This window comes from Chenopodium quinoa, unplaced genomic scaffold, assembly GCF_001683475.1.
Source record: "Chenopodium quinoa cultivar QQ74 unplaced genomic scaffold, ASM168347v1, whole genome shotgun sequence".
NCBI lineage: Eukaryota > Viridiplantae > Streptophyta > Magnoliopsida > Caryophyllales > Amaranthaceae > Chenopodium > Chenopodium quinoa.
The window spans coordinates 980,736-1,004,653 of NW_018742244.1; the positions used below are offsets into that span (position 1 = coordinate 980,736).

A 23,918-nucleotide genomic window follows, 5' to 3' on the forward strand; every position below is an offset into this window, starting at 1 on the left:
TATTTATGTGCTTAAATTAGATTCTTTAAAAATAGAAATGACATACCGAGTATTATATTATGAAAACGTAGTTGGACTAGTTTTCATGTATATTTTCAAAATATAAAATTTGTATGGAGTATATATAATTTGCAAACAAATGATTAAAGATAATGATCAATACTAAGGGCCTCTTCACTTCAGCTTAATTTTATTTCATCAGTTCAGTTCAGCTCCAATCAATTCAGTTCGTTTTAGCTCTAATTAGTTCATTTCAGTTCAGATCTTGCTTTCTTTCTCTCATAAAATATTCATTTCAGCTCTATTCAGTTCAGTTCAGCTCCAATCAGTTCAGTTCAGCTCCAGTCAGTTCTGTACAGTTCAACTCAGTAAATGTGAACATGCCCTAAGTGTGGGCAAATGTGGCTAGAAGAAATGAAAGTTTTTTTTTTTTTAATTATTTTTTAATTATGCGGCGAAAGGAGTACTAGATTTGGAGTACTAGATATGAACATACCTAATCAATTCTCGTTGCCCCCATGCATTCTTATCATAAAACAAAAGTGCAATTTATTTATGCGGCAAATGGAGTACTAGATATAATATACGTAACCAATTCTCGTTGCATCATTAGACAACATAGACTAATCGGTTGCATAGTACATTAAATTATATAACTGAAATGTGAAGAGCTTTTTACACAATCTACATCCATGATACACACATAATCTGTTACAACTAATCAGATATGAAAGGATAGGAGAAGCTATACAACAAACTGACCCATCCAATTATAAATTTTATCCATATAACATCATTCTGCAAGCAAAAACGTCAGGAAATGCGGCTAACATTACATTTTCAACCAATTTTACGTTCACTCGTAAAACTGGCTACTTTGTTTCTCATGCATTTGTTTCTATATATACCTCTTATTGTTGTTCATTATACCATATCTTCTTCCAAATTAATTCTGAATCTTTCTAAATTGTAGTGAAGATGAAGAGTTTTAATCTTGTCTCTCTTTGCTGCCTTTCTCTTTCACTTTCTCTTCTCTTTAATTTTGCAGCTTCTGCCTTGTTGTTTCAGGTACATTCGTCTTGCAATATGTTTTTGAATTGTTATATGCACATACGATTACTCGTTTATCTCTAGTTTATTCAAGTATTTCACTCAATAAACACACAATGTCACATTTTTTTTAAGAAAAGGAATGAATTTGGGGTGGTACAACAAAAATTTAGTAGAAAAAGCATGAAACAAACATTTAGAACAATGCCATTTTCCCTTCTTTGGTTAACATTTCTTGACATGATTTGATCATTTCTTTGTGGTTTATTTCATTGGCTAACTTTCGTTATTGATTGATGTGATTAGGGGTTTAATTGGGAATCCAATAAGAAAGGAGGATTTTATAACTTCCTTCAAAACTCTATTGATGATATAGCTAAAGCAGGGGTTACCCATGTCTGGCTTCCGCCCCCAACTCATTCTGTTTCGCCTCAAGGTATATATATAATCATTGTTTTGTTTATACAGAAACTATATATGCAACTAATGTACAAAGTCCTAAACAAGTTGAACAAATGTACTGTTATCTTCAAACGTAAAATAATACTTTTAAAGCTGTTTGGGTAGTGTTAATGTTTTTGAATGTAAATTTCTTGTTGATTTATAGGATATTTGCCTGGGAGATTATATGATCTTGATGCATCTAAGTACGGAACCAAAGCCGAATTGAAGAACTTGGTTAATGCCTTCCACCAAAAAGGAATCAAGTGTCTAGCTGATATAGTGATAAATCATAGATGTGCTGATAAGAAAGATGGCAGAGGGATATACTGCATTTTCGAAGGTGGAACGCCTGATGATCGCCTCGATTGGGGTCCTTGGGCTATCTGCAGGGATGACACTAAATACTCTGATGGTAGCGGGAATTTAGACACCGGAGCTGGTTATGATGCTGCCCCTGATATTGACCATCTTAATCCAAGAGTGCAAAAGGAGTTGGTGGATTGGATGAATTGGCTCAAATCCGAGGTGGGATTTGATGGTTGGAGGTTTGATTTTGTTAAGGGATATGCTCCTAGCATAACCAAAATATACATGGACAAGACTAAGCCAGATTTTGCTGTAGGAGAACTTTGGGATTCAATCACTTATGATCCAGATGGTAAGCCAGACTTTAACCAAGACGGACCGAGAAATGAACTTGTAGGGTGGGTGAATTCAGGAGGTGGTGTTGTTAATGTGTTTGATTTTACTACCAAAGGTGTTCTCCAAGCTGCTGCTGAAGGAGAATGGTGGAGAATGAAAGACTCTAAGGGTAGGCCTAGTGGTATGATTGGAATTATGCCGAAAAATGCTATTACTTTCATTGATAATCACGACACCGGATCCACGCAGGAGTTATGGCCCTTTCCTTCAGACAAGGTCATGCTAGGATATGCTTACATATTAACTCATCCAGGAACTCCATCCATAGTAAGCACTAAAACTTAAAAAATACTCGATTTAGACTTTAATCAGCTAATCTATATCTAAACTAATGTGTGTTTTTCTGATATTTGTTTTGCAGTTTTATGATCATTATTTTGAATGGGGACTGAAGGAAGAAATCCTTAAATTGACCTCAATCAGGCAAAGAAACAGTCTAACTGAATCAAGTAGCGTGAATATAATGGACGCGGATGCAGATGCATATGTAGCAATGATCGATGGAAAGGTTATTGTTAAGGTCGGACCAAGGTTTGATGTTGGCAAACTTATTCCTTCCAACTTCAAGGTTGTTGCTATTGGTAAAGACTATTGTGTTTGGGAGAAGCAAGCTTAGCAACAGATCGATTGTTCATCAAATTCATGTGCACTATGCATATATACATGCTATGAAGGCCAAATGAATTCAAAATATCTATACCATTACCGTTTTTAAAGTTTATAGATTTTTTTTATACACTAAAACTTCTTCTTTGTCATTGTATGACATACGGAGTATTGCTTTTACAATATATAGAGCACATCATGTTTTTTCTTTTAGTAGTATCATTTTGAGATTAATAATAACAATAGTGTGATGATGTTCACCTATTGAAGCATTTACGGAAAAAATAAGTTTAAATAATCATATTTCCTTCGTTTTTGAAAGTTTGACTCGATTATTTATTATTTTATACAGTTACAATGAACTAACTTTAACTACGTAGTATATTTTATAATTTATACATAAAAAGAAATATATTAAAATGGGGATTATCCTTAATATTCACCTTAACATAATATTAATGGTCAAAGATGCACATTTAAAACTGCACAAATACGAACTGAATTAAAATTTCAGAAACAAAACTAATTATGTGATCATATCACTTTAAGTAAATATTACGGATTAAGGCTGTAAGGTCTTTTGATTTGTTCATCTACTAGTATTTGTTTGGTATTGAAGGGATACACTCACATCACATAATCACATTACTTGTAAAATGATATAATCCTCATTAATCACTAAAGAAAGAGGTTTGCGTAATTAAATGAGAAGTAGGATTTGTGAGATTAGTTAATAAGATTAATGATTTAATGTTAATCAAGTAATCAACCGACAAAACAAACTAATGAAATTGAGGGAAGTTTCTTTAAAAAATGCATGTGGACTGTTTCTTGATCTAATAACACAAATTTTTGCTGCAATTAACCATCTTCATACATACATCAGCTTAACTACGGAGTATTTAACCCATGTGAATGAGTATATCATAATGAAAGTGAACATATTGCCTTACTCCCTTTTACTTCGTATATTGTCCTTCATTCAAACAAAAAAATACTAAGTAAATAAAAGTATCACTAAGGACCTGTTCACATTTAGTGAATTGAGCTGAACTGAATTGAGCTGAAATGAATATTTTATGAGAGAATGAAATTAAGTGCTGAACTGAACTGATTAGAGCTGAAATTAAGTAAATGTGAACAGGCTCTAATACTAATAAGGATCTGTTCTCATATGTTGAAATTCAGTTCAGTTCAGTTCAGTTCAACTCCTAATTTCCTCCTCTTATAAAATATTCATTTCAGTTCAGCTGAGTTCAGTCAATGACAACAGGCCTTAAATCCGATTTGATCTCAAATCTTAAACATCATCTCTCAAGACTTTAACCAACTACACTACGCAAACATTAATAGTTTTTTTTTTTTTTTTTTTTTTAAAGATTGCGTATACTAGTATGATATTATAATACTCTTTTTTACTTTAAAAATAAGGGTAATATTATATGTAGTTTTTTTTTTTTTTTTTTTTTGAACAAGATGTTGCCTTTAAAGCTATGAATAAGCAAAAAATACATGATAAAATTATGAGCAAAGAGTAATATATATATATATATATATATATATATATATATATATATATATAAAATAAAAAACAAGGACTTCATCTTTTTTTTTTTTTGACTTCATCTAGTTAATGTTATATTTTTATCTTTAATTCCCTATATGTAACCCTTACTTAACCGCATAATTTTCCTAAAAACTAAAAATAAAACACAAACAAAAAAATCTTTTTAATTTCTTGTTTCCTTCTCCTTGCAATTTGCAAATTAACAATTCCCCATTAATGAAATGATTCTTGTCTTGAAATTGCAATAAAAATCTTCAATTTCCACCAATTTTAGATCTCCCCCAAAAAATTAAGAAGCAGAAACAGAGAGAGAAATGGAGAATAGGGAAGAAGGAGAAGGGGATGAAGGAGGAGAGAGAATGGGGTTGGATCAACTTCCGTCAGCTTTGCTTGCGACGATTATTTCCAAGTTAGACATGGCGTCAATCTGTTCCGTCGCTTCTACTTGTCGCACTTTCAATTCCTGCGCTTCTCATATTATGACTTTCCTTCCTACTGTTCACCTCCTTGTAAATCTCTCTCCTTCTTAATGCCTTTTGTTTTATTGTAATTATGATTTATTTCTGTTAATTTGTGGAATTTGATTCAATTCTGTGCTAAATGTTAGAAAAAGTTTTGTTCTTGGTTAGATTTGCTTTGTTTTAGGGCTAACTAATCTGCATTTTGGCTGTATTTTATTGAAAGTTGTCTAATTTCATGTTTCTGATGAACTAAAAGTAAGCTTCTTGTGAGAAATCTGTGCCATTAATGTCAATTTTTACATATATTTTTAAGTTTATAATGAACTTGATTCGATCCCGGGTCTTGGGTACCAACTATATGAGTTTAACAGTGATATTATATATTATAAGCATAAAGAGGAGCCTATTTATATGGGATTTGTTGATTCATTTTGTTGGTGAAATATTATTTAAGAAAGCAAGCTAGATAGTGGAGAAAACTGTTGAATATGTGTTCATAAGGTGTTTATTTGGATGGATTTTGTTTGTTGATTTTAACTAAACTATTGGGTTTCAGGATGTTGCACCATCAATGGATCTGTTGGCTCCCTTATTGCCCCCAAACCCTTATCTCACAAGCCTGAAAGTTGACTGTTGCCGGCTTGATGACTCTGCGATTACTCAACTCATCCGACCCTCTTTACATGAGCTTTTTCTTCACAATTGTGGGGATTTTAGTGGTAGATTGCTCTCTGAGATTGGTGCTAAATGTCGTGATATTAGGTACGATTTTTATTCTATTGTTCTTTATTTTATTACTGTATCATGAGCAATCAGTGCTCATATAATGCCAACTCTTGTGATATTTTTTTTGTTGCCTGACTTGCTACTAGATGTTATGGAATTTTGTGTGTACTTGTATCATTGTGATGTGTTTTTGTTTATGTTCTGTTGTTGAATGTGGTATACTCTCTGTTTGATTGCTGTATTAGGTGATGTTGTCATCTCTTCTATCTTGCCTTTTCCCCTTCAGGTCTCTCTACCTTGGGTGTGTGGGCGACAAAAGAGGTCGTGCAATCCATATTTCTGATCTGGAGGAGTTACTCAGAGGTTGCAATGAACTGGAAGTAAGATTCCACAGCTAAAGTAAATTTCTAATGACCTAATAAGATTGCTTACAGGGAGATCATTAATATTATCACAGGGAATGATTACTTCAATTTTATGATGCTCTTCATCATAGAAGTATTTGCTGCTCTTTATTTTTCTAAATGACAAAACAAAATAAGTTCTGGTGAAAACTTAAATGTGCTAAAGAGTTATGCACCGATCATAGTTTTTCTCTGTTTCACACATTTTGGCTGACTTGTATGAAGAGACACTCCTTTTCTGGTTGTGATAATCTTATTGGTGTAATTTTATGCAACTACATATTGACCATCCTACCCTAGTGTATTAGTACCATGTTAATGGCGGGACACATGCTGGGTGGTTTTGGTTCTTCAAGTATTGTGAGGTTTTTTACCTGAACTCTTTTGTGTTGGTATAAATGATGTCTTCCTCCGTTCTTTCTTCTTTTTATTCCTCATTACTGTGCTTCCGTGCCTCCCTAGTGTTACTAGACTACAAAGGAAGAATATTGTATCTAAGATACATCTTTCCAACCTGTGTTGACTTAATTTGTTGGAGTTCGGTGGTTGAAGCTATACCGTTTTGGTTACTTTCTCCTCTATCCTATTCTGTAAAGTTGGACTTTGCACCCACCCGCTTACTTGTTAGGGATGGAGATAATATATTATGGAGCAGTAAGTTTACTTGTGTAGAGATGCATGGGTTTGGATGATTGGGCTTGAGGGTCTATAGTTTGTCAGATTGAATTACCACTATGACTTATGTGTATGATGAAGGTTAGATAGAATGAGCATAATACTTTTGAATCCTAGTTGGTGACTTGTTAATTGCCTGTGTCATATTGCCTAGTTGGTGTGTGGGTTAACGTCTAGACCTTGATCAACTCACTTCTTGTTTATTGGTTGAGATGGGCAAACTGAGATTGAGTGAAAGCAGGTGCAGTCTGCTTAGTATCAGTTTTGACAGCCAAAATTTTCAAGCTTTATCCTCTTGAATGTTGAACTGTTTGTTCCTTTTGGAGAGCTATATGGTTTTTGTAGAAGCTATTATGTACGCCTTCCGTTCTTTTTTGCTCTACTTATGGAAGTGTTCAAGGTGAAGTTTTTTTCGTGTAAGGTGTTCTTGAAGAAAAGGATATGTACTGGTTCCCATTCTAACCTGTCAAATACCACGTATATGTGACCAAACTTTATCCACATATAAGATATAACGATCATTGGCTTATGTAGTTATGTAGCTATAGAAACAGTGAAGGCTCTTATTCTTGTTTTTGGACTATATGAGTTGTAATGACTTGGCCCATATTGGGATGAAGTTTCCATTTATTTGTGAGATATTCTGGAGGACCTTTGTCTGAAAATTGAAAGAAGAATAGTAGAATTTGTAATGGACTGGATTATACATGTCAATTGTCTATATTGAGCAGTGCTAAAACATTCATAATGGACCATCAACTTTGTTAATCCTATCTGATTTGTGCTCTCTATTTTGCAGACTCTCAATCTGATGTTTGATGTCTCAACATTTCTTCGGCATAATTTTGCCCGGGCATGGACTTTGGCTTCTGATAAACTAACTTCTCTAGAAATCGGTTATATCTCGTCAGTCATGGTGACAGAATTACTCAGCCCAACTCCTGGGCCTAGTCAGTTTCTGCAGCAAGAGCAGCCACCTGTACTACCGAATCTTCAGAAGTTGTGCCTTTCTGTAGATTATATCACTGATACTATGATCAACACAATATCCCAGAATCTCACTTCATTGACTCATTTGGATCTTCGAGATGCACCTATAATTGAACCAAGGGTGACCTTTGACCTCACCAACAACGGTCTCCAGCAGATAAACCGACATGGAAAGTTGAAACATCTTTCATTGGTACGTAGCCAAGAGTTCCTCGTAACTTATTTTCGTAGAGTCAATGATCTAGGTATCCTCTTAATGGCTGACAGTTGTGCAAGTATGGAAAGTATATCTCTTGGTGGCTTTTGCCGTGTTACAGATACAGGTTTCAGAGCTATTTTACATTCATGCACTAACCTTTACAAGATAAAAATATCGCATGGGACCCAACTCACCGATCTGGTTTTTCTGGACATCTCAGCTACCCCTCTTTCGTTAACACATGTTGGCTTGAGATGGTGTAATCTGCTGACCAATCTTGCAATTACACATGTGGCATCAAATTTGGATCTGACTGTGCTTGACCTGAGAGATTGCAGAAGCCTTGGGGATGAAACTCTGGTAGCAATCAGCCGTCTTCCTAAATTAAAGTCATTACTTCTTGATGGATCTGATATAAGTGATTTTGGAATCTCACATCTGAAGGAAATGGCAGCTAGCTCATTAGTTTCTCTTTCTGTTAGAGGCTGCAAGAGACTTACAGATAAATGCATCACGGCCCTATTCAGTAGCACTTCAAAGCCCGTGTTGCAAGAACTGGACTTGTCAAATCTGCCTAATCTGAGTGACAATGGAGTTCTACTCTTGGCTAAAAGCCGAGTTTCAATTTGTGAACTCCGTATGAGACAATGTCCTCTCATTGGTGACACTTCGGTCATGGCATTGGCCTCAATGCAGGTTGATGATGAAAGATGGCATGGCAACTGCCTACGTTTGCTGGATCTCTATAACTGTGGGCGTATATCTGCACTCTCATTCCGCTGGCTGAAGAAGCCATACTTTCCGAGATTAAAATGGTTGGGGGTGACTGGAAGTGTGAACAGGGACATGGTGGATGCATTAGCTAGGAGTAGACCTTACTTGCATGTTGCTGGTCGTGGTGAGGAGTTAGGAACTGGTCAATGGGATCATGCGGATGGATTTTACATCCATGATTACGAGGAAATGGATGAACTCGAAAGATTTATTTTGGAGGGTGATGATGTAGTAAGCGATGAAGAAATGGCAGAGGCTGCTGAACATGAAGAACTAGAGGAATGAAATGGCAGGTAAATTCCTTGTAACTTGTACGCATGTCTTTGTTCTAAAATATGCCGATTACGGCTCTAAGTTGATTTGTTGTAATTTTAGTTTTGTTCTTTTTAGAATGGTTTCAGTTTCTTGTATTGATTTGTTGTAATTTTATTTATGTTTTTTCGAATATTTTTTTAGTATGTTGTATTGATTAATGGATTATGTTGAACTGGTTGCAGCATGTTGTATCTAATTTGTACCATGGTTAATAAATATGGTTTACAAGCAAATTAAAACAAGTAATTCATGCAATTTCTGCTCTTTTATCAAGCCCACTGTTGCCCACATTAAAATGTCATTTACTGAAATTCTGTTTTATGACTTTTTTAAAAGTATGCTTATATGTTAGGCTTTAGCTCCTGTCTATAGACTAAATATGGGTTAGTATAGTAGGAGTGCATTGTTACGAAGCCAAATTTTGCATGTTTTTTGGTCAATATCCCAGCCCAGCAGGGGTAAATCCATTGCAGGTCATATGCTGGCTCAGGCCAATTTGTTCTAGATTATGTATCATTTGCTTCGAGTTGGGTCATATTCAAGTCTATATTTGACGATTGGCTTATGATAACAAAATCAATCAACATTAGCCATTAATTTTCAAATCAAGTTAGGTTGGTTCGATTTTAAGTTTGGGTTAAACTCGGCTCATGTAATATCAGGTATTCAGGTGTCGTTCGGGTACACCAGTTTGACTCAGTCCAAAATTCATTACAGCTTAATTTGTCATCAAATTTGGCAAGTGCGCACCCAAGATGAAGTTATATTCAATCTTCTTAAACTTGTCTTGGTTTCATTTGTAAAATGAAGTTCAAGTTTCCTCCTGAGTGATTGGGAAATTACTGTTTACTGCTGTGAACTAAGCAGCAAACTTCTCATTAACTTGATTTCCTGTTTTTACCAATACACTAAACTATATACTGGTAATGTATCTCTTTTTTGGTTTGATCAATACTGGAAATATGCAACACTTTTCCATTTGCAAAGTGTGAAGAGCTGCCTTCTGTTGACAAACAAATTTCTGCGCCTTTTTGGAGAAACATAGCATTCGATCTTTTGCTTCTGTCCGTCGCCCTATATAAACCCTCTTGCAGTCAATGGATTGATCATTGAACCATCCATTCATTCAACATCCGTCTTATAATAGTGGTGGTATATGTTACATGGCTACCATCAGGTCATCAGCATGTATCCTAGCCTTTACAGTACTGCTGGGTGTTTCTTTGTTGGAAACATGGATGAGCAACAAGGAGCCAGAGCCGACAACGACACAACGTTGGGGCAGGGATTGGGGTAGGAGTCACGGTGAAGGTGCGGGTTCTCCTCAGGGACAGGGTGGGTGGCCTGCTCCTGCTGGTTACAATTTTAGCCGCAGTGGTTGTCTCTTGTTGAAAATTTTACCCTACACCCTAGTGTAGGGTGTGTTCCCTACACCCCCCCTATGCTACGTCGTTTTGTAGCTGGTATTGAGTTCTCATGTGCAGCTTCTTTCCTTTTGCGATTCTTTCCTTTTTTTTTTTTTTTTTTCCTTTTTTTCTTTTTTTCTTTTCTTCCTCTTTTTTCCTTTTTCCTTTGATTCTTATTATTCAATTTATGTATATATATGATTTTAAACCCTATTTTTTCTCTCTCTTCAATTGATCAACCAACCTCCATTTTTGATCTACATTTTTCTCTCGCTAATTCATCTTCTTCATTTGATTTTTTGAACGAATTCGTTAATTGTTACCGATCATCAATGGCGAATTCTGCATCTGGAGATTGCGTTGATTTTGATCGCGATTGCGAGCGTGTGTTTCCTTCTGGACTTCGTTTCGTTGATTCGTTTGTGCAACAATGTGAGTAATTGTGATCATAATTTTTCAATTTTTAATTATCCCTAATTTGTTCTGTTATAATGCTCTGTTAATTTGAACTTAATTGATGTATTATTATTCACTTTCGATTTTTGAATTTACTACTTTGATTACATTATGATGAACGTTTTTGGATTGTTGTACTTTGTATGAACATTTTGTTGCTTCATTTGTTGTTTCATTTGTTGTTTTCTCTGTGTTTTAGAATTGTGTGTTTTTGTCGTATATTTTGTAGATTATACTTTCAATTAATCGTTTATGTTTTCTTATTCATTGTTACTAATGTGTTTATGTTCAGTCTTAAAGTCATTTTTGATCATTTATTTTTACATTTTTATATCGATATTATGTGTAGTGGTAAATAATGAAAATATTGTTCAAAATATTATGTGCTGAAATTCTTTTTGCAATTGATCATGTGCTGTTTTGATATTGAACATTTTACTTATTTGTTATTGTTCATTCATGAAACTCTTTATGATCATTTATAATTGTATATTGTGCAGTGGAAAAAAATGATGATATTATGTATTTAGAAGCAGAACAGTCTGAATTAAAGGATAAAGAATTTAAATCTGAAGATGAAGCTTTCGAAGCGTATAATGAATATGCTTTTAGGAAAGGTTTTGGAATTCGAATTGGGAAGAGTAAGAGAAGAAGAGATGATTCTTTTTTGATGAAAAGATTTGTTTGTTGTAATGAGGGATTCAAAGATAATAAGTGTAAGAATAAAAGGATTTATGAGAAGTTGGATCATCGAACTGGTTGTTTAGCTTTTGTGCAGTTTCATATTGATCATTTAGGGGTCTATACATGTACAAGACATGAAATGGTTCATAATCATGCTATGATTCCTCCTGAAAAAAGGCATTTGATAAGGTCTCAAAGAGATGTGAATAAAGAGCAGCTTCTTTTCATTTCAACAATGAAATTGAGTGGAGTCAAAGTTACTGATTCTTTGAGGGTTCTAAAGAAGGAGGTTGGGGGATCTCCTAATCTTTGTTTTACTGCTTCTGATGCTTATAATGCATTGTCATCTGAAAAAGCTGCCCAAATTGAAGGATGTGATGGTAACCAATTGATTAAATATTTTGCCAAGAGACATGTGGATGAGACAGATTTTTATTATGATTTTGAACAAGATGATAGTGGTGCTTTAGTTAGTTTTTTTTTGGCGTGATGGTAGGATGATGAGAGATTATCATTACTTTGGAGATTTGTTGGTTTTTGATACAACTTATAGAACTAATAAATATGGAATGATATGTGCTCCATTTGTTGGGATGAACCATCATGGTAACAATGTCATGTTTGGTATGGGTTTTATTCTTAATGAGCGCACCGAGTCTTTTGATTGGTTGTTTGATACATTTTTGCACTCAATGGGGAGGAAAAGTCCCATTACAATTATGACTGATCAAGCACAAGCGATTGCAGCGGGTATAAGAAACATTTTTCCTTCAACTGTTCATCATCGTTTATGTGTATGGCATCTTGAACAAAATTCTAAGAAACACATTGGAGCATTGAGAGCTTTGGAAGGCTTTACAGATTTGTTTGGATATCTTTTGAAGTATTGTGAAACTCCTGCTGAATTTGAATATTTCTGGAAAAGGTAAATTATTGTTTTTTATATTTATTTTTTATTTTTATTATGTGATATATTTGATTATTATGTGATATATATATGAACATTTAGTGTTTTACATATGATCATACAATTTACTTTGTTATGTATGTTATCATAATATTATTAGTGTCCATATTGTTTATGATCATTATTCTTTACACAAATGTACATATTTTAATTTATATTTTGTTCATTTTTAAATTAATATATGATCATTTCTGTTATACAGGATGTGTGATAAATACAAATGTGAAAATGATGATTGGTTATGTGATTTGTATAAAATAAAGGAAATGTGGTGTCCTGCTTATTCTAAGAAGTATTGGTCTGGTGGTATATTGTCTTCTCAACGTAGTGAAACTACTAATAAGTCAGTTTCACAACGTCTTAATAAGACTCAAGGTTTATGTGATTTTTATCATGTTTTTCTTGATGTCATTTCTGAGTGGAGAAGTAAGGAAGGTGCAAGAGATTACAATACTCTGAGGGGTAATAGGCACCTAGCTTTTGCTAATATTGGTATATTAGTTCATGCAAGATCATTGTACACTATTCAAGCTTATGTTCTTTTTGAAGAGGAGTTCATTAGGGGGACAGCTTATGATCATGTTGATAATGGTTTGCGTTTTCCAGAATATTCATATCTTCTTTGGAGGCCTGGGAAGGATATAATTAAGCATGAAGTTGTTTTTAATAAGGAAACACATGCAATTTGTTGCACATGCATGTACTTTAGTGAGACTGGTTTACTTTGTTCTCATTCTCTTCGAGTATATCATTTGCATTGTGTGCGTAATATTCCACAAGAGTATATAATGAAACGATGGACAAAGGCTGCCATGTGTAGTCATGGTATTGAAGAACCTACTTTGAGGACAAATGTTGTGGCTACTAGTGTTTGGAGGTCACAAACAATCAGAAAGTTTGTTAAGTTGATAACAAGTTGTCAGAATTCTTTGAATGCAAGGGCAGAGGTTGAGTGTTATTTCAATCTGTTAAAAGAAAAGGTTGAGAGTGTATCAGGTGTAATTGACTTTAGTGAACCTGTTAAAGAGGTTGAAATTGTTGATCTTGAGATCAAGAATCCTCCAAAAGCTAGGCCTAAAGGTGAGAGGAATGTAAGGCCTAAGAGTACCTTGGAGAAGCAGTGTAACAAGGCAAAGGGTAATTTCAAGAGGAAAAAGTCTCTGTACACTCCTTACAAAAGGGGTATAGGGCAAGCAGTTGTACAGGTATATGATCATTTCATATTTTCAAATTGATCATTTCAGTTTTCGTAAATGATCATTTATGTTTTTTTTTTTAAATAGGAACTTGATGAGAACGGTTGTGCTGTTACTTATGCTAATTCTATTAGTGATCCCATTGAATTGATTGTTTTGAGCAATAAACGGGCTCAGGTAAATTCAAATGTGCCAAAAAAAACATTTTATTTATATTTTATTAATATTGATTTTTATAATTTAAAAATATAGGTCGGCTTAAAATCAGCTGTTGTAGAAGAAATTCCTTCTAGTTCTAAGGAATCAAATCATAGTATTTCCAATGATTTTGATCAGGTATATGAACATTTATGATCTATATTATAATTTTTTTTTATTTAATTTTTTATTTTTTATATTTTTTTTTGGTTTTTTTGTAGGCTACTGGTGAAAGCTCTCTTTCATCTATCATATCTATTGATGTTGATATTTCATCTATTGCTAAGGTTTTTTTTTTTCCATATTTGTTTGTATAAGTGTTTGTAACTGATCATATACTGGTTTATTAATGATCAATTTAATTTTTTTAAAGGCGAAGGATTTAAATCTTGAAGGTGTTTCTGCTGTTCAACCTTGTTCTAATTTTGGTGCAAATGAAGGTGCTTCTGGTGTTAAAACTTACTCTCAAATTAATCCAAGAGTTCCAATTCATACTAGTGCGTCAACAAAATCTCCTGTTGTTATTCAACCTACTGTTCCCAGGAATGTTCAAAATCAAACTCAGAATTGTTCAAACACCAATCCAGAAATGATCATATCCAACTCCAGGAATGTTCAATCAACAAATGTTCAAGTTATTTCTCCTACGGTTCAAATAAATGATCAAGGATTTCCTGTTCAGAATGTTCAAGTTACTCCTCCCACAGTTCAAAGAAATGATCAAGGTGCTCGTGTTCCAATTCTTCAATCAAGAAATGTTCAATTAGGTTCTAAAAAGATTTCTTCTAAATATGATAGGTTGTTAGCCTTTTTTGATACAAGTGTAGCTAAACGTTTGGCTAATAAAGATAAATAATTAGTATTCCAGAACTTTATAAACATTAGACTTTTTTGTAATGTTGATTTAATTACTATTTTGTAATTTTGAATTTTCGATCTATTATATAAAAAACTTTCATTCAAAGATTAAAATGAAATATCAATTACAATAATATTAAAATAAAATCCATAAGTCTACTTCTAAAAAAAAAAAATAGTCATATATAAGAAATGAACATATACATAGTTGTAAATGAACATTTGAAACTACAAAGTTGCAAATTTTCTAGCTTTCCTTCTATTTGCTCTTGATTCAGTGTTTTCTTCAAATAACATCAGTTCTGCTGTGTATTGGAGCCTTAGATTTCTAATTTGTTCCACCTGTTGAACAAAATGAATTGTCAAATTTTAATTAAACAATCTTTACTGTTTCATAAATGAATATTATATCTTAAATAATTGATCATTTATAACTCTTACATTGTTTGGTTTTAAATCACAAATCCAGCTCTCATTAGGATCAGCAGTGAAGGTTTCCATATGCTTCATAATGTAAACTCCACAGTTTGTATAGTCATTGTTGCTACGCCATTTCATCTTTTCCAAAACAACTGTGTAGTCTTCAATTCTTTTTGCATCTTGATATCCAAGGTGTTTCATGTACTCTGCCAATCCTTTTAACTGATAGAAAAAAGAGTAAAAATTGTTTAGAAGTTTGTATTGTGATGAAGACATGAACAATTAATAAAATATAATTGATCATGTAGTCAACTATAAATGAACATATTATCTCACCATCATTTTTGGTTGTTCTTCATATTTTGCTTGGACTGATACCTTTTTTGGTAGTTTTCTATTGTCAATTATATGAATTTTGTCTTCTATATGATTGACGCACAACAGAAAAAAATGTTGAGAAGTTGATACTGGGAAGAAGACCTGAACAAATTATATAATGTTATTGGACAATATATTGAAGGTAATTGAACATTTGTATTAAACAAGAATTAATACCTGTTTATATCCAACAATGCTGTCAATTTTATTCAACTTCAGTTCATTGTCAATTCTTTCTATGAAGGCATTAATTCTTGTCTTCATTGATGATCCTTCTTGACAAACTCTATTTGTGCACATAATGTGCTGTTGAAATACAAACAAACATATAGAAGTTAAATGAATTTTTAGCAATTATTTATCATAGGAAAATAGAATCAATAATATAAAAAAAGAAGAAAGACTAACATGAAGCACTGTTGAGAAATAAATCTTGTTTCTCGGCTTTTTATGATTAAGAAACCTTGCCCATCCATCTATGACACAATTTGTCACTTCAACATCATCTCCAAGAGTTTTCATTTCATTTCTATTGATGAGATTCAAGCCATCATAGTATAAGAGTGCACTGCATTATGAACATTTAATAATATGAATGTGAACATATTTTTATAAAAGATATTAAACCTTAAGTTTAATTAGTGTAAGTAATTACCTTTCATCTTTTCCACCAAGAGCAAAGTCTACTGCAATTTGGTTCATGGCTTTCTCATCTTTAAACAGATCCTTGTACTTGACCAAGTAAGGAGATCGGAAAGCAGGAGGAAGTGTTTTCTTTTCGCGTTTTGGTCTTGTTGTTCAATATAAAATATTGTTAAATTAAGAAAATTATGAGGAACATAAATGAACATTTGAGTGTATATAAATAAATTTGAAATTATACCTTTCAACCTTTTCCTTTTCAGTTTTTTTCTTCTTTTCTGCAATTGACTTTTTCTTATCATCATTCCTGGTCATATTACATAACACAAATGTACATTTAGGTATATGAAAATGTTCATTATTATTTTTGAACATTTACTTAATATAAATAATGTACCTTTTTGTGACTTTTGAGGATGAAGCAACAATCTTCTTGTTTTCACTGAAAAGTGAAACAATGTCAGTACATATTAATAAAATAAAAGCTTCTTATGTAACACCCTGAATCATTTTCAATTCATAAAATGAAAGATATTGATTTAACATAAACCTATTGATTTAACATAAACCACACATTCATATTACATATTCAACAAAATAATGTTCACACATACAATAGTTTGAGAAACACCAGTTTCAAGTTACAACACGATAGTAACATAAGTTAAATTGTTCCATCTAGATATTTTATCCTACACCATTACATAACCCTAATAGTAAGACATGTCTTCAGGATTTTACCCCTCCACTTTTTCATCATTTTTTGTTTTTTCAAAAACATCTTCCTTGTTTTGTTTTCCACCTCCAACTGTGTTTTTTGGATCATCACTTTTTTCACCACCATCTGACCTAGGGTCAGCATCAACCACTGAACCAGATCCTGCATCTAAGAAAAAATTTAATTAGATATAATATAATTTCTTTGTAAATGAACATTTGAGTATTTATAATTGAACATTATACCTGTTCTAGGCAATCCTTCATTATCTGACCTAGTGTCAGCATCAAGTTTTGAACCAGTTGCTGCGTCTAACAAAATAATACAATTAATAATGAATATTTCTTGTTTGTAAATGAACATTTTACACTTTTTAATTGAACATTATACCAGTTCTAGAAAATTCTTCAATTCTTTGTTCTGAAGCTGCTGAAGTTTTACCCACATCCTTTTCTCCAGCTGTATTATAAATCATCATTTTGGAGATACACTAAGTTAATAGTATTTACACATAATAATTAGAAATGAACATTTCTACTTAAGTTTATGTACATTATTATTAAATATATGAACATATTACCATTTGTTGAAATTATTGGTTGTTCAATTATATCACCAAGTGTTGAAAAGGTGGGCCCTGTTTCTGTTTAGGACAATTTAGACCACAAATTTAGAATTTTTCATATAAAAATTAGGATATATAGTCTCTTTTAGTTAGAATTTACCAATGGCTGGAGAAGGTGGAGTCAACCCCAAGCTGAAAGCTTTTCTGATGTCATATTCTTGTTCTTTTTCCTTTCCCTTTTTGGTTAATTTCTTCCCAGTCATTTGCTTCTCAGTTGTTTGCTTTTCAGACCCTTGCATCAGATTCTTCTCAGCTTGTGCAAGTGCATTTAGGAAATCCTCACTGCCAAAGAATTCTTCATCTTGGCTTAGAATTGATGGTTCCCTAGCTACCACCTTTCCTAAAACTTCATCAACTTTTTTCACCAAGTCATTTCCAGGGAAGATATCCTTTGCCTTCACCAATTTTGAAGAAAGCTTTGACAGGTTTGAACAAGTTGTTTTTACCAGGGAAACAAAATCATCCATAAAAACCTATATGAATGAATATTAAAAATTATGCAGTTGAACATTTCAGATTATACAAATGAACATTTATGTTAACAAAAGTGATCATTTTATAACCTTAGGACTTTCTTCAACTTCTGCAGCAATCCTTGGTAGAATTTTCCCTCTCCCAAATCCCAATTCTAATTCAATCTTCAACCTCTCAAGAACCATGTCTCTATTCCATGCAGATATGATAGGAATTGTTCTTGGAGGCCTTTTGTCTAACCTCTGAACTCTATCAAAATAGAACAACTACAAGAAAAAAGAAAACATGGAACAGAACATAAACAATAAAAAAAAGTGCATTTATTTAAATTTAAATGAACATCTTGTATCTAAGAATATACCATCAGAAATTGAAGAGGGCCTTTGTAGAACCCCTTGCCTTGCTGCTTTCTCCAATCAACATGACATTTGATAAGTGAGTCATATACAAACTGACACCAGTTCAAATTTTTTATGTTTTCTTTGTCCATCATAGAATAAAGAAATTTGAAATGGCATTGATTGTTTGATACACATTTCATCAAGCAGTTCACAGCCACTGCTAAAAAGTTAGTAATGAAATGTTCACTTGGTGGTCTGTTGTTGGTGAATTTATCATTTATGTATCCATTCACAATCTGCAAACAAAATGAACAAAACATTTATACTTTTGATCATTTAATGTATTTAAAATGAACATTTAAAACTGATCATACCTGACTCACTGATGGAGTTTTTCCTGACCATGATTTTCTCCATTTCTTCAGAAATTCTGCATACTCCTCACTAATTTTATCAGACTTTGGCTCAACAATTGGAATTTCTCCTGTAGGCAAGCCATAAACTACCCTAACATCCTCTACCTCAATTTCTATTTTTTCATTCTTTGGTAGTTCAAAATACTGGCTATTTTCTTCAAAACTTCCCAATAACCAGTTACAGAACTTTTGATCAAGTTGAGGTAAACTAATGTCAAGAAGTGATCCTAACCCTATATCAATAATTTGTTGTTTTTGGGTAGGTGTCATCTTTTTTATCCATGCAATGAACTTCACATGTCCTCCTCTCTTTGAAGATTTCTCTTCCTCAAATTCATCTTCCTGAATTTCCTCAACTTCATCAGTTTCTATTGCTTGAACCATTTCAGTTTTCATTTTCTTTTTTCTCCTACCTTCAATCTTTCCTTCATCATACAGTACCATCTTTTGCTCCTCCTTTTCAACCTTTGCCTTCACTGAATTCCCTTTCTTTGCCTGTTTCTTCCTTGGCTTTACTTCTTCCTCTTCCTCCTCTTCCTCCACCTCATAATCATCCTCACTGACAGGCTCTTCTTCTGCTCTATAAACTGACTCTTCACTATCATCATCACTGTCAGGATCTTGAGAGGGTTCATCTGATGGTACTTCTTGTATTTTTTTTCTCTTTCCAGCATTTGTCTTGGCAGGACTGACATCTGAAAATTAAATATATAATTTTGTTTAAGTATTGAAAATGTACAGTAAGCAAATGATAAAATGAACAAAATTGTTTTCTCAAATGATCATTCTATATATAGAAATTGAACATTTATAATATATCATTATATACCTGCTTTTCTTTTGCCAGCAACCTTAGAAGTTTTCTTCACTTCTAGAGTTTTCTTTTTCCCACCTATATATTGAAATTGAACATTAATGATATACCATCATAAATGATCATTCTATACATTAAGATTGAACATTTACCCTTTTTGCCTTGGTCTGGAGGATATTCAGCAGGAGCACCTGCCATTTTTTTTATTGGAGTAGGTGCTGGAGGTGGTGCATCAGCTTCCTTTTGAATAGGAAAATTCCTTGTAGACATTCTTCTCTTCTGTCCTATTTTTGCGGTTTCTTTAGCAGGCTCAACATCCTTCTTCAGGCTTCCCTTTTTAGATTCATCTAACAGAACATCTATTGTTTTTAAAAAAATTTATGTTAGTATATTTGAAAGTGTAATATTTATTGTGTAACAGAAAAGTATTATGATTACCTTGGCTCCTTGTAATTCTACCACTTGGCACAACAACAAGGCTTTTGTTTTTGTTTTTCCTTGCAACCATTTTGTATCTTGTTTTCATTTTGGTTGACTGATCACTTTTTTGTGATGATGGAGCTGTCTCCTCACTAAGTTTTGTGGAAACTTTATCATCATCTTGATCTAGAAGATAAGTTTCATCCTCAATTTGAACAAAATCAGGTGCAATTTGTGCTGCATATGAAATGATCAAATATAAAAGATTAAATAAACATTATTAAATTGGATGACAAAAGTTTACTATATACAATATAAATGAACATTTCAGGTAATGAATATGTACATTTTCCACTATTTACCTTTCGGATCTGTTGTCTTTGTAGACTCATCTTCCACTGTTTTCTCTTTAGGGATTTTCTCCTTTTCAGGCTCTTTTTTTCCCTCTTGTCCTTCTATGAAAATTTAATTAGTTAATATTTATATATTTTTTTAATCTTATTGAACATTCAATATTATGTAGATCCAATATGAACATTTTATGTAATAAAAATGTACATTTATAAATTTTTACCTTCTACATTTGTTGTCTTTGGAAAGACATCTTCCACAGTTTTGTCTTTAGGGCTTTTCTCTTTTTCAGTCCCTTTTTTTCCTTCTTGTACTTCTATTAAAATTTATTTAGTTAAAATTTAATTTTTTTAATCTTATTGAATATTTAATATTATGCTTTTCCAATATGAACATTTTTTGTAATAAAAATGTACATTTTAAAATTTTTACCTTTTTCCACAGTTTTCTCTTCTATTGGCCCTTTTTCTTTCTTTTTTGCTTCACCTTCAAAAGTAATAGTATTGTTAAAATTGATATTTATGACTATTAAACAAAAATATTCAATAAATATGATCATTTACCTTTCCTGATTTCCTTGCTTGCCTTTTCCATTCTTTTGAGATTTCTCATAATTCTGATTGTCGATTCTTTGTACTTTCTGTAAATGTATGATATTAACTTTGAAATATATTCATTAATTGATTAAATTAATTCAATTATTTAAATTTAAACATACTTTGGGTTTCTCTCTATGTCTAAATGTATTTCTTGCATCTTGTCCTTTAATGTTGTTATTCTTGAATCATCTTTGGGTTTTCTGATATTTCATTAAAAATATGTTTGAATTTACAATTTTGATTAGTAAATAAAAAAATGAACATATAACTTATATTACTATTGGCCATGAGCAAACTTTTTTGTACTGATTTTCAAATGAACATATAGTCTATCTAAATTGAACATTTAAGTTTTCTTACTTTTGGCCAAGACTATTCTTTACTGGATTGCTTTGCACTTTTGGTTGAACTTCTTCTTGCTTGCTGAAATCAATATTAAGAAATACTTTAAATAAAAAATGCACATAAATTGTACATAAAATATACTGTTATAAAAATGAACATTTGTTTATATAAAATTGATCATTAGTATACCTTTCATCCCTGCTCTCTTTGTCAGTTGTGTTATGTGTAGCAGACACACTCTTAGTTGTTGCATTAGTAGCAGGAATGTTCTCACTTTGTTCACTTAAAAAAAACAGAATTATTTTATATAATATGATATTAAAGTATGAACTAATTTATACAATGAAGAAGATAATTAGTTATTTTGTATAAAGCTTTTATACCTTATTGTTTGATTTGTCTCTGGTGGTCTTGATTTTGACATAACAAATTTCACTCGAACCTTTTTTTTTTTCACTAAAATTTTAAGAATTACCTAATAAGTTTGGTATATATATACAATGTACAATAATTGAATGTAAAAACAATTATTTTATACATATAAACTTACTTGTTTAAAGTGTATCTTTCATAACTATTACCATATTCATTTTGTTGTATAACCTTCTTTAGAGTTAATGGTTCAGATTTCCCATCTCTAAATTGAAGCAAGTGTATCACTCTAAATGGCACATCACTACATTATAAATTAATTACAAGACATTAGTTTGAATGCATATCACTGAAATGATTATTATCATATTTATATATGTGCATGATGATTTAATGAAATGTATATTTGTTATTTAAATCTCAATGACTACTCAAATGAACAAATATACATATATGATCATAATTATATCTATAAATGAACATTATGAGTATCAAATATGATCATATACAATGATGTTTCAATGAAATGTACTTTTGTTTTTAAATCTCAATAAATACTCATATGAACAAATATAAATATATGATCATAACTATATCTATAAATGAACATTATGAGTATCAAATATGATCATATACAAATAACATATTAAACAAAGATAAAACCAATTTTATCAAATACAACTAGCATATTAGACATGAACATAATATATTCTGTAAATGACTAATTACCTTGGTAGTGGAGACATTGTTAAATCCGTACCAATTGACTTGTCAATATCTTTTAAAAGTTCCGGATCTACAATTGGATCATTTTGGCGGTTTTTTTTTCAATTTGTCTACTCTTGACTGAAGAGGTACATCATCATCATCGTCTCTGTTTTATTTAATAAATTGTTAATGTTTTAGTTATTTTCAGTAAAATCTTAGAACAATTACTACAATCGCAAAAAATTTTAACAAAAATTAGGTTTTACAAAAGTTAGGGTTCATACATTTCTTCAGAAATTTTCAACAAATTACTCGTCTGTGAAGTATTTTTCTCCAAAATCATACTACAATTGCAAAAAATTGAACAAAAATTAGGTTTCACACATAAAATCGCACTATAATTGTCATCGCAAGAATATGAACAAAATTACTTACTCTTTGGTAACATTTTGCTCTGATTTTCCAGTTTTATCTTCCATGTTCTTCTCTAAAGCGTTTTTTTTGCAAAATCACTCTACAATCACAAGGAAAAGAACCAAAATTATGCTTCATACAAAAATTGTACTAAAATCGTAATCAAATGAACAAAATTACTTACTCTTTATCAAAATGCTGCTGCGATTGTTTAATTTCATCTCGAATATCAGACATTTGAAGTAATTATGAAGTGTTTTGAAGCAATTTTGCAATAATTTGAAGAGAATTTCGTTCCGATTCGACGGTGTTGATGAGAGAGAAATTCTACAAAAATGAAGAAGATGGTTTTTAGAGAGAGAATAATTTGATATGGATAGTTTTTTTTTTTACTGTGGTTAGTGGGGGTAGTTACTGTAGTTTGTGGGGGTAGGGGAAAAACGCAAAACGCTGCGTTTTGTAGGGGGTGTAGGTTATGGTACCTACACTAGGGTCTAGTGTATACTAATTAGTCTCTTGTCTAGCATAAATCGCACTTGTGGGCCTAACAGGGTCATTGTAGGAGGATCTAACAATTGGAATTTTGGCTTCAATTACTCTGATTGGGCTCTCAAAAATGGGCCGTATTTAAAGAGCTATCGTTTTAAGCATGCTCTCTTTTGCTTATACAAATATACACTACTAAATTACTAATAGTCTAAATGTTGTTTGCAGCAGTATTCAAATATTGTGCACCAGTAAATGAGACACCAGCTACTTAAAGTACGTGCGACTTGAGCCAAGCCAAGCGAGTGGCTGCTACCACCCAAGGAGGCGGCAAGGGGTTCGAGTTCAAGCTCACCAAGTGGCAGCCTCATTACTTTGCTTGTGGAGAACACAATAGGTTCACTGCAACCTTGGCATGATGAAGTGTTTTGTCATGCCTATCTTTCGCTACTCGAATTAATCAATCACTTATACACCCTAGTTGTACTCACAACACCCGCCAATGGCTTGCTAGGGAAAATTAAAACCCGTTACTATCATACTCAAATTCCTATGTACATTTTGTTTGGTTAAGTAAATTTTATTCTAATTAATTATTTGTTGTTTGACGAAGAAATAAAAATTTGAACGTTCTGAATTATCGATGTCTAAGACTGTAAAAATGTTTGTTGATCATCAAATTTTCGTATTTAATTAGCTTACTCCGTAGTAAGTAGT

At 32.4% G+C, this 23,918-nt stretch overlaps 5 protein-coding genes across 8 annotated transcripts; 4 read left to right on the forward strand and 1 right to left on the reverse strand.

Moving 5' to 3' along the window:
* The first annotated feature begins 320 nt into the window (after positions 1-320).
* On the forward strand, positions 321-3,015 carry LOC110738785 (alpha-amylase-like). Its single transcript, XM_021919222.1, has 4 exons — positions 321-1,068; positions 1,357-1,486; positions 1,658-2,463; positions 2,558-3,015. The coding sequence occupies exons 1-4, from the start codon at positions 979-981 to the stop codon at positions 2,810-2,812; spliced, it is 1,281 nt and encodes a 426-aa protein (XP_021774914.1). The 5' UTR covers positions 321-978; the 3' UTR covers positions 2,813-3,015.
* Positions 3,016-4,464: 1,449 nt separating this feature from the next.
* LOC110738804 (F-box/LRR-repeat protein 10-like) lies at positions 4,465-9,202 on the forward strand. Its single transcript, XM_021919240.1, has 4 exons — positions 4,465-4,878; positions 5,387-5,592; positions 5,843-5,936; positions 7,435-9,202. Exons 1-4 carry the CDS (start codon positions 4,684-4,686, stop codon positions 8,881-8,883), a joined length of 1,944 nt encoding a protein of 647 aa, XP_021774932.1. The 5' UTR covers positions 4,465-4,683; the 3' UTR covers positions 8,884-9,202.
* Positions 9,203-10,237: 1,035 nt separating this feature from the next.
* LOC110738810 (protein FAR1-RELATED SEQUENCE 9-like) lies at positions 10,238-14,699 on the forward strand. Of its 4 annotated transcripts, XM_021919252.1 has the most exons (7): positions 10,238-10,751; positions 11,276-12,384; positions 12,629-13,631; positions 13,710-13,799; positions 13,875-13,958; positions 14,042-14,107; positions 14,194-14,699. In XM_021919252.1, exons 2-7 carry the CDS (start codon positions 11,957-11,959, stop codon positions 14,674-14,676), a joined length of 2,154 nt encoding a protein of 717 aa, XP_021774944.1. In that variant the 5' UTR covers positions 10,238-10,751; positions 11,276-11,956; the 3' UTR covers positions 14,677-14,699. The 4 variants fall into 4 exon arrangements, with proteins under 4 accessions (XP_021774944.1, XP_021774955.1, XP_021774948.1 ...); XM_021919263.1 differs by lacking the exon at positions 13,710-13,799; XM_021919256.1 differs by lacking the exon at positions 14,042-14,107 and having other exon boundaries at positions 10,241-10,751.
* Positions 10,652-11,949, forward strand: LOC110737016 (protein FAR1-RELATED SEQUENCE 5-like). Its single transcript, XM_021917366.1, has 2 exons — positions 10,652-10,751; positions 11,276-11,949. Exons 1-2 carry the CDS (start codon positions 10,652-10,654, stop codon positions 11,947-11,949), a joined length of 774 nt encoding a protein of 257 aa, XP_021773058.1.
* Positions 14,700-14,827: 128 nt separating the features above from the next.
* LOC110738840 lies at positions 14,828-16,498 on the reverse strand. The gene is made up of 6 exons (XM_021919281.1): positions 16,132-16,498; positions 15,885-16,044; positions 15,654-15,782; positions 15,435-15,578; positions 15,120-15,320; positions 14,828-15,020 (listed from the first exon to the last, which is right to left on the reverse strand). Exons 1-6 carry the CDS (start codon positions 16,176-16,178, stop codon positions 14,907-14,909), a joined length of 795 nt encoding a protein of 264 aa, XP_021774973.1. The 5' UTR covers positions 16,179-16,498; the 3' UTR covers positions 14,828-14,906.
* Positions 16,499-23,918: the final 7,420 nt, after the last annotated feature.